The sequence below is a fragment of the Euprymna scolopes genome, chromosome 22 (genome assembly GCF_053919585.1).
Source record: "Euprymna scolopes isolate OS-2025 chromosome 22, ASM5391958v1, whole genome shotgun sequence".
Classification (NCBI taxonomy): domain Eukaryota; kingdom Metazoa; phylum Mollusca; class Cephalopoda; order Sepiida; family Sepiolidae; genus Euprymna; species Euprymna scolopes.
Genome location: NC_136503.1, coordinates 44254925 through 44266277, shown reverse-complemented (window position 1 = coordinate 44266277; position 11353 = coordinate 44254925). Strand labels below are relative to the sequence as shown.

General features: G+C 31.5%; 1 protein-coding gene across 1 annotated transcript in view; it reads left to right on the top strand.

The window, feature by feature from the left end:
* The window catches only part of LOC145243383 (serine/threonine-protein kinase 3-like), a 116691-nt gene extending 109807 nt beyond the window's left edge, over positions 1-6884 (top strand). Inside the window, exons 11-14 of the mRNA XM_080106217.1 lie at positions 267-372; positions 1448-1576; positions 3697-3923; positions 6320-6884. Coding sequence (XP_079962343.1) covers positions 267-372; positions 1448-1576; positions 3697-3923; positions 6320-6478 — 621 coding nt within the window. The 3' untranslated portion in view covers positions 6479-6884. The remainder of the gene's footprint in view (positions 1-266; positions 373-1447; positions 1577-3696; positions 3924-6319) is intronic.
* The last annotated feature ends 4469 nt before the right edge of the window (positions 6885-11353 follow it).

Here is an 11353-nt window from a genome sequence, read left to right as displayed (position 1 = left end):
ACAGTAATTTAAAAAAAAAAATAATAAAATAAAAAAATAAAATTTTTAGAAATTTAAAAGAATCGGTATCAGTAATTTGTATCAGAATTGGGAAAAAATTTTGGAATCATCCTATCACTAATATATCTAACAAATAGTTTTTATTATTTAAAACTAAACCTCCATAATCACTCAAAATTTATTTAGTGCTATTATCCAGATCCCTCCCCCTTTTTTTTAAGTCATTACTTTAAGTGAACTAAATTTTTTTATTTTTCCCCCATTAGGGTGATGATGATTATTTGGATAATGGGACAATGGTACGAACTGGTGGTAAAGAAGGTGGAGGAGCAGCAGTCAACTCAGGGACAATGAAAGCACCAAATGGAGATGGTAAGCCAACTTTTAGTTTGAATTACCTTTTTTAATAATTAGAAAAAAAAAATGTGAACATCTATTCTGAAAAGAGTTAAACTAGGTAAAAATGAGTGCATATTCAGTATATGTAGCTTTTATCCATTTGCATTAACACATTAAATTAAAACCATGTTTGAAAAGCTGAGAGCAACGCAAAAATCAAATAAATCTATTTAACAAATTTAGAATTAAAAGTATTAGTCTGTGAATGAATATTTGAATTATGAATAATTCCTTCAGATTTTAAAACTGAAATATATATATATATATATATATTGTATTATTGTTTCCTAGATATTCAGTGAAATTTAAAACAATTTTTTTTAGTAAAAATTACATATTTTTTAAAATGTCAAATCTTTCGTTTAAGTTGTGTTTTATGTACAACTGAAACCAATATTTATTATTTTTTGTGAAATATGAATTCGAAGATTGCACAGGAAATTTTTATTTCTTTTTAGTATTAGGTTAGTGCAAAAATATTGTTTTTTTTTTACGTATATATATATATATATATATATATATATCTGATTAAAAAAAAAAAAAACTAACTTATTTTTGCACCAACCTAATAACTGATTAACTCGTCTAAACGGAAAATTGTATATTGTGCAATCATGTTTTGTGGAATATAATATTTTGTCTGTTTTGTTGGATCATCTTTCTAAAATTCTAATAAACTTAAATAAGTTCAAAAGACGTCTTGTACTTTATTTTTCCCTTTATTTCTTGAGCTTTTCACTAACTTCAACCATCTGATCAGATATGTAAAACATGATAGAATAAAAGTTTAAACTGAAAAAGAGAAGCAAATAGAATTGTACACATTTTTCCACTCTCATTCACTTAACAATATATACGCAGAATCTGTGTTCTCTATTATGTTTATTATTGCTTTGCTATTTCTGGTTAATTTTCTAAATAGTAGGTATCTTTCTTATTTACTTATGTCTATCATTGTTTTCTCCTTTGTTGTAAATTGCACTGTTATTCATAAATGAAAGTAAATTTTGATTTGTCTATTTTTTATTTTTTTATTATTTTTTTTCAGGAACATTAGTGGAGAGTACAAGTGGGACTGTGATAGTGAACAGTGAGGCTAACACATTGGTGGAGTCAGAACTGGGCACAATGGTCATTAATGAAGATACTGATGACGAAGAGAATTCAACTATGAAAAGTAGGTCACAATTGTCTACAGAGTTTCTATTATTATCGCTCTAAAGCCTTTTCTAAGATGACTTGTTGGTCTGTCTTAAATGTTAATTATGCTGGTTTACAAGAGAGTTGTATCAAATGAAATCTTTTTCTTATATAATGATCAAATAATGAGTGTAACTGCAGGGATGGAAGGTCAGTCAAATATTTTTCATGGAAATAATAGTAGAGAAGGACTAGCAACCTCTCTTCTGTAAGAGGTTATATAGAAGAGATTATTGTTCGCTAGATTGTAAAGTTGATTTTGTATTCTTTCATGAAAAGAAAGAGTGTACTAAGCAGCACCTCCCCATGTGCGATAGGAGTACTTCATAGAATGTATTCATAGGAGTATTTCACCTTAGGATCATGGATGACATGTTCGTGGTGTGTGGTGGCCTTATTGGAATGAGTTGCAGGGAATTTAGAATTCATGAGCTGTCCTCAAACTCGCATGTATTAATATATCCTCGTGAAGAGGTTTGGTTTTTCTCTTAGGTCATGGCGCCAGACTCTTTTCTCTTTCCTTTCCTTACATATTTTTCTTTTCATTAGCAGAACCTTGGTTGTTCAAGCTGGACAACACTGGCAATGTTGCCATCATCCTCCTCTCTGACAACGCTGCTGACTTAGGCACACAGCTGCCATCAACACTATATCCTGTGGGGTGGGGGTGGGGCTTTTCCTTTCCTTTCCTTTTTTTTCCTACTTGTGTTCAAGAAAATTCTTCATATACATTTAAAAATATGTTAAAATGTCAATATAAAAAGTGTATTGATTTTAACATTCGCCCCCCCCTCTTCCTCCAGTGGGAGTGTGACTTTAGAGAAGAATTTGGTCTAAATGAATCAAGAACACTTTTTTTTTATACAGACATTTGCAAATTTACAGAAATTAACCTCTAGTAAAGAAATATTAAACAACTTTAGCATTGTCTTGGAAAAAAATCTGAACTCATTGATCTAGCTCCACCATCAGGTTGAAAGAAATGTCACGGTGGTCAACTCAAAACTTGGTTCAGGACAGTAAATCAGGAAGTTCATTTTTATGGGGTCTATTACTAGAACCGTGAATGGCTTGTACTTATAATGGAAGTATCCATGGGAAGTGCTCCACGTGGGGGGGGGGGTATCCATGGGAAGTGCTCCACGTGGTATCTCACCAATTCACGAATGCTAAAAGTTGCTCTCAACTTTTCCTTTAGACAGCAACACTCGACAAATGGCAACTTTATGGATACGCCTTTCTTGACAACCTTGAGATCTGCGACACTAGTGCCACTAGATGATGATAAAGAAATTGATGCAAGCATAAAGTGTTGACCTAATTTTAGGATACTGATCTCAGGCATAATTTCCTCCTCCCAAATTTAAATGTTTTGATAATAAATTCAATAATTTTTCTTTTGTGTTTTTGTTGCACTAACATGTTATCAGTTATTAAGGATAGAGGTTAATGAGATGGATAGATTTACAGTTAAAATAATGAATGTTATGAGGATCAAAAATAATGAACAGAATGAGTGAAATTTGATGATTTTAGATAGGGATAGTTTGACAAATATTTAATGGCATTAGACTTGAAGATGACTATGTTGTAGTTCTCAAGGAAAGCAACATTGTTCCACAGATGGGAAGTTCTTGAAAAGTAAGTCTGTTTGTGGAAATTCACATTGATGTTAGTCACATGAAGAAATAGAAAAAAGCAGATTGAAGCTCAGTCAAGCACCTACCATGAAAATAATAAAGTAGAGAAAGGCTAGCAATGTCTTTTCTGTGAGAAAGAAGCTGTAGTAAAAAGAAGAGATCATCCCCGTTGCAAAATTGTAAAATCAATTTTGAACTCTCTCAAGATAGAAAAGAGTATGTGGATGTTGCAGCAGTACTCCATGTTAGGATGGTTCTGATTCTTATGTTTGAGACGAATGGATTCAAATTCATATTTTTACTTTCTAATCACTTATCATAATGTGTAGTTTTAGAAATTATCTGTTATTTCTTTTGTGATATTCTCTTTTTAATGTTGTGTGAAAAAATTTTTTTTTTCTTGTCCTTTTTAAAGAAATATTGTTTCTGTATGTCTGTGATGCTGATATATTTTCAGGCCATGACACGGCAACAGCAGGCAAGAACAAGTACCGTCCAGCATACCTTGATCACTTTGAAAAGAAAGAGCAGGAAGAGAAGGACAGGGTTAGCGGCCAGTTGAAATCTCAGAGGGAACAACAAAACCAGCAACAATCTCACAACGTGCCACAGAAGCAGGTCACCCCTCCTCCTCATCGCTTCCAACGTTCTTTCATTGATGGAGACTATGAATTTGTCAGTTATGTAAGCATACAAAAAAACTTATTCTAAACTTGTTACAATAGAACCCCGTGATACAGTGGCCCTAGGATATGTTTTTTTCAAATTATGATGTGGAATACGATGTCTTTCCGTATCCTGGTTATGGTATTTGCCCCGCCTTACGGTGTTATTTATAATGTCATTTGATTATATACATGTGTATTATATATTGTACTGTATTTGGTTATGAGATATAGTAAACAAAGCATAGTGCATTCACAATTTGATTGGTTGGTTGATTTGTTTTACGGCATATCAACCCTTTTCAGGTTATTTAATGCTGAATTCAAAGATTTTGAACAAAATCTTTTTAATAGATATATTTGTTGTTTTCAAGTCTGTTTCTATTTAACCCATAGTTGGGACCCTAACAGGTACTACCACTCCAGGTCAGAGTGAACCTGGGAGCAATGGCAATTAAAGGGTGGGTGCACACTCCTCAAAGCCCACAAGCTGGGGCCTCACCACTGGATATAGTTTAAGGTTATATCCAGGACCTCACAATTTGACCATTTACTCAAAATATTAAGACATCGATAACTAAAATTGTACCAATTTTCGAATTCTGTCTGATTCTCGTTTTCTTGTGTCAATTTCCTGTTTCAGCCTTGTATGGAATTAATATTTGTTTATATAACATGGAATTTGTCTGCGCAAAACACGGGTATCCTTTAAAAAGCATTGTTTACTCTAAAAGAGACCTGATTCGAAATCCATTATATTAAATTACGTTATATGTCCTCAAAGGGGATGTATTCGTTTGAAATATCTGAGTTTTCTTGGCTACAGTAATCGAGTAATACAATCTAATAAGTTGCCTTAATGAGCAGATTTCGTAGTCGTAACTACTAATATGCTTAAGATTTAGGCTTTTGTCATATTTTTCAATGCTATACCCATCTGTATTTATGGCTTACATCAGCTAATCATATTCATGCAAGGAGGAATTTGAATATATTCATATTTATTACGTCAGTTGAAAAAAAAACAAAGTTATTCATTGTTAGATTTTTCACAGGAATCACCAATTATCAAGGCCCGAAGGCCACTCGAGGATAAGGGTTAATGTGTGTGTGTGTGTATATATATATATATATATATATATATATATTAGTCAATGTGGTTATAGTGTAGTAAACATAAGTAGTGGGAATTTTGTAAATTGGATTACTTAAGGGGATGGTTCATCAAGAACTTGTTTATGTTGGACTTGAAGACAATCAAATTGTAGTCAGCTGGAAAGCAGACAATCGGAAAAGAGTTCCACAGGCATGCAGTTCTAAGAAAGAAGCTTTGTTCATGGAATCTACATTTAGGTTTAGGTACAGATAAAGAGTGTGGGAAATTATTGATAGTGGTTTTCATGAAAGTTTGGCGAGGGGGGGGGCAAGCTGAGTACTTGCCATGAAAATAACGATAAAGCAGAGGTAGGCTCGCAACGTCTCTTCTGTGTGAAAGAAGTTGCAGGGAAGAGAAAAGCATATCCTCCACTAAACTATGAAGTCTATTTTGAACTCTGTCAAGGCAGGATAAGCTGCTTCTAGCAGCTCCTGCCCAGATGTGGCAACAGTACTCCATCGTTGGCTGTACCTGGCTCTTATACAGGTAGAGAATTGCATCAAGAGTGAGATATCTACTGGAACGGTAGAAGGATCCCACTATTTTTCTAGCGACCTGTGGAATGGATTTGATATACGTGTTCCATTTCGGGTCAGGAGTAAAGTTCAAGCCTAGAAACTTGTCAAACATGAAGCCTCCTCAAGACGAGAGCCATTCATTTCAACCAATGCCAGATTGGCATCAGAACGTAGATGGTGTACAGGTAGAAGCTTGGTTTTAGATGCATTAAAAGTAACCAACTGCCTCTTTCCCCATTGTACCACATGCTCAAAATCAGAGGAGAAAGAATCAGAACTTAGTCGTTTATGGTCTTTGATGTGCAACCAAAGATTCTAGTGTCGTCAGCATAAGTGTCTATGAATGATGTAAGGATGTAATTTGGAAGATCATTAATGTAGATCTGGAAGCGAGTTGGGCCCAGGATGGACTCTATCATTAGTACTAACAGCTTCTGATTTCTGCCTATCAACCACTACTCTTATGAACCTATCAGTTAGGAGTCTGCCTGCTGAAAGGTGCTGAAGAGTTGATCTGTTTATATAAGCTGGGATCTATCTCAAATCTAGCATAATCAAATCGATGAAACCTGGGCATACCCGACAGACACTGAAATGTATAGTTTTTAAATAAAAGATAAATGTGTGTATATTATGTACATTAGTTAATCTTGAGCTATTTTAAAATTATTTTCTTTATACTTTTATAGTTTCGATGTAGATTAATTTTTTAAAAAATTTTTTCTTTTACTTTTTTTACAGTTGCGCACACTACCTTATGAAGAACTTGAACTTCGATTGTTGAGCCTTGACCCTGAAATGGAACGTGAAATCGAAGAACTTCGAGCCCGTTACCAAGCAAAACGACAGCCTATCCTTGAAGCAATTGATGCCAAAAAGAAAAGACAACAAAAGTTTTAAATAAAGATGGGTAGGGAGGGGGGTGCTGACATTGAAAATATACAACAAAACAAAAAACATGACATGTAAAAAACAAAACAAAAAGAACCACCCATAATTAACCATCCACCACCTCTACCACCACAGCCACCCTCATAATTTTTTTCTAATGATGCTATTGACTTTATATATAAAAATTAGCTGACGGACCTCCCTATGCCTAGTGAAAGGTTATAGCCATTCTTACAAAGATGACATCTTATATATATTTCTTTAAATAGCTTCCTCACTTAACCAAATATTCACTTTTTTTATATTTATACATATGAAAAAATAAAAACAAAAACAAACCAAATGTAATTATTTCCCCTGTAAAGAAAAAATAACAATCAATGAATGTTGAAAGTCATAATCAGTTTCATAAGAATAGACCGAAAATCTGTGACATTTCCTTACATTGTAAGTTGGACTGAGAAATGCCAGGTAGCCTTCCTAGGTTCAACATCCTGGAGACAGGTTGATTCATCATTCGATTATGATTGAGTGGGGAGGGGTGTCTGCAGTATCCAAAGAAAGTGGGGAAAAACCCCAAAATATCTTTTACTGTGTGTGTGTGTGTATATATATATATATATATATATATATATATATATATATATATATATATATATATATATATATATCTCTTACGCTGTCAAATATAGCATCATCATAGGGTGGCATCTGGTTTGCAAGAACATATAATCCATTTTCAGTGGTTTGATTGTTTTAGGGTGGGATCTATTGGGCAGGCATGACAAAAAGAAAAAAACCAAAAACTTGTGTTGCTTTTTTCTTTTTTTTTTTTTTTTTAACCTCTTATTTTTCCTCTTTTTCCTCCCCTTTCCTTTTTTCTTCATTTATCATCTGAAAAAGAAGAAACTTCATACCTCACAAAGCATTAAATTTAATGGGGGGGAAAAAATACATACACAAAATTTCTGTGTAAATAATGAAATTTTTAAAAATTTCACTTTTTGTCATCTAAAAAAAAAAAATTCATATACTTCTACAAAAGACATTAAATTTAGAAAATAGCAAAAAATATAATTTGTTTTTAAAACAGATTTTGAAGATCTTAATTTGCACACACACATGCAGACATATATTATAATAAAGATTCAGTACAATCTTGCGCACAGTTTCCATGTTAGTACATTTCTTCAAGTGGACAAATCTTGAAACGCATGATTTAAAGCTATGATTTTAAGGGACATCTTTCAAATTTTGTCCACTTAAAGTCATATACTTACACAGAAACTGTTTGCTATATTGTATTCGATCTTTATTATCATGCTTCTATCAAAACAATATATTGAACACTATTTTCACACAAAATCTAAATCATTACTTATATATGAGAGAGAAAGATTTTATTAAAGACTGTAATTTTTATTTTAGAAACCTTTTCACTGGCATATTTGTTCGAGTTCATATATATTTAGGTGATAATATAAAAGCAAATTTATATCATTTAGATGAATTTTCAAAAGCAAAAATGAAGCTTCATATTTAAAATTTGAAATATCCAATAACTATTAATAAAGTATTAAATTCAAAATTGTATCATTTTATGATATAATAATTTTGAAACTATGACTTTTACACATCTCTCTAGAGGAGATCGTGTAACAGTGTATTTAGAATGTTCCTGTTATTTTAATACTAGTGATACAAATTCAACTTTGGCCTCTAAACTCCTTTATGTAAACAAAGAATTCAACAACTTTTAAAAATTGTGCGGTTTCTAATTTACTATATTCCTAATTTAGAATCATGATAACTGTGTGCCCCTCTTAATTTCTCTTGGAAGCATAGGGTCTGCCAACAATAATTCTGAAGTGTATAAACTGTAAAGTCAAATAATATTCTTGCAATATAAAAAAAAAAAAATGACATATTTTCAAACAGTTTACACACTCTGTATATACGATTTTGTTTTTCTTTTTATCTTAATGGTTACCATTTTTTTTTTTTTTTGTAAAATCCTGACTTAATAAAAACTACTATATAAAAACAAGCTTGTTATTTAACTCGTGAACAAAGATTAGAAATTAAATCATGTTGTTTTTTAATGGCTGCAAACTTTTGCTTTCTATGCAAATATTTTTAATTTAATCAAATCAGAGTTCTAGCTATTGGTGAATATTTTCAATTTTGAAAAAATAGTGTAGATTTTACAAAAAAAAATGATAATCATAATTGATGCTAAAAATATAGTTTGGTTGGTTTGATTAAGCTATGTCCTTGCTATGGTAAAAAAATAAATCAAGTTTTTAGAAACAAATAGGAGGGAAACAGCTTTGACAAACATCAAAATTATAGAGGTTTATTAATCATATCGCATTAGTGAAAAATATTTAGAGCCTTAAAAAGGAAATGACATTCTTTCTGATATCTTTCTCTCAAAATACTACTGCTGAGTTCTCTTCACACAAACACAGAAATTAAATTAAAAAAACACAAAAGATGAATCTCTATTTTCTACCCCAATTTTTTCCCCTTTAAATTTTTTTCGTTTTTCCTTGAAATATTTTCGTTTTTTTTTTTTTTTTTTTTTTTTTTTTTTTTTTTTTTTTTTTGTCAAAGTATTTTCAAGATTAAATTTTTGGTTTATTTATAAATTTCTTTTGTATGTACAAATTTGGGGGAGGGGGTATAAGAACAATATTGGATCCTGGGCAAGTCTTTCATATGTCTACCTGCCAAGCTTAGTTATCTATATTCTTAAATATGCAATTTATCTTCATGATGTCAACTGTTATCAACAAACAACCTTCTCTCTTGTAATAGATTATTTTTCCTGTAAATTTCTTCAGATTTATTCACACTCATCTGTTTTTCTTTTTTTAATTTTCAGTCAATTTGGCATGCTGAAATATTACCATAATTAAATTTAAAAGGAAAAACAATGGATGAGGTCAATGTGAATAAAAAACATTTATGCTTAGATAATGAAAAAGAAATAGTTTAACAAAAATATCTTATTTAGGTTAAAAAAAAAAATTTTTTAACAATTTTTTTTTTTTTTTAAGACTTAAAAATTATTTGGAGATTTTTTTTTTTTTTTTTCCCCTCCCACTTTGACATTATTTCTTCGTATTTCTACTTTATAACTAATTTGTTTACTGCTTGACAAGTTCTATGGATATCTAGTATTAAATTTTTTTTTTTTTAACTGCCTCCCCATAAGGGCAATATGTAACATAACTTAACATTGGATTCAAAGTGCTCCTATGTGTTTAGAGGACAGTCTTAAAAAAAGGTAACCCAGCTCCCTCGGTTTTTCTCTTATTAAAGCACAAGTATCAACGCTTCCCTTTCGCCATCTTCCACCACCAGCTTTATGACAATATGGGGGGGGGTTGCAGCTTGGATAGAGCAGCTACTTACATCTGACCTACAATTGACTTCCATAGTTTCGATCAGGGTTGCTAATTTAGATGTGAATTTTCAATGCTGGGAGTAACATTCAAATTAACACAAACGGATTTTCTAAAAAGTTTGTTAAGCCATCGATCAACAAAAATGCTATTTCAAACTTGAATATAGCAGATTGACGAAAATGCTATTTCAAACTTAAGCTTTTTTTTTTTTTTCTTTTCTTTAGTACATTATTGAGTCACTACTTATCATGGCCAAAAGACACTCAAAGATGAGGTCTAATGAGATCGATAACCTGTTAGTTGAATGGCCAATGCTTAGACATATCTAAATATTTCTAATCATCATTGTACTTCAAAACATTGGGTTGGGTGGATAATTATTGTCGGCAGACAGCAAATATGAAATGGGGAGGCTTCCAAATTGGCAACCCTGATTATGAACCACAGAATTTTATACCCCAACACCCCACCCCTTTTTAAATATAATCATGTAAATACAGACCAAACCTTAAATGATTATATTATTGTTTATTCAGGATTGGCTGAAAACTCTTTCCCTCACCTTTTTTTTTTTTTTTTGTAATGCGGGTATACATATTGCAACAATTAGACAACCTTGCCTTAGCAGAATGCATTTTTTGCAACATGTTCAATAATATTAATGATAATATTATAGACCGTTTGACTTTGAGCTGTTTAACCTTTGCTAGGAATCCATCTTTGGTACAGTTCTATGTAAATAAATCCATTTGATCTTTGTTAGACAAGTTGCCCCCTCCCCCATCCATAATAAAACAACTGTCTAAATAAAAAGATTTAGAAGTAAGGTCTTCCACTCTACTCCCTTTAACCGAAGCTATACATTTTTTTTGTGTGTAAACACTTAAAAATACAAAATGGGTGACTGGCCCATCCTCCTCAACAAAACACTTTCTCTTTCGTTTTCTTCCTCTTTCTCTTTTTTTCACCTTTCTTTGGTGAAAACGCAGTTAAAACAACAATTTAAAAAAAAAATTAAAACTAAAAAAAAAAATGGCAGTGGACATTTATGAACATTTTCTTTTCTTTTTCATGAGCACTTGTTTTTTTTGTTTTTGTTTTTTTTTTATTATCTTGTTAGTGAATTTGTCCTGCCACGATCTTTGTAATAATAATTATAATAATAAAAAAAAAAAATGTTTTAACAAATTGTTTGTTTCCATTTACTTCTTCAACATAGATTGTTCTACAGCAGTGATTCCCAAACATTTTTATTTATTTTTAAATAAAAATGTGTCTTCAGCGCATCAACATTTTTATTTATGACTAGTAGACCACTCAGCATTGCTCGGTCGTAAAATATACTTAAATATTTGAATTTATACAGATTTCATAGTTATTATTATAGAGCCAATTCTCTATTGGTTATACTGTACCCAATATATAATAGTGATTTCAAAAGTTAAAAAAAAAAATATTATGATGTGGGTGC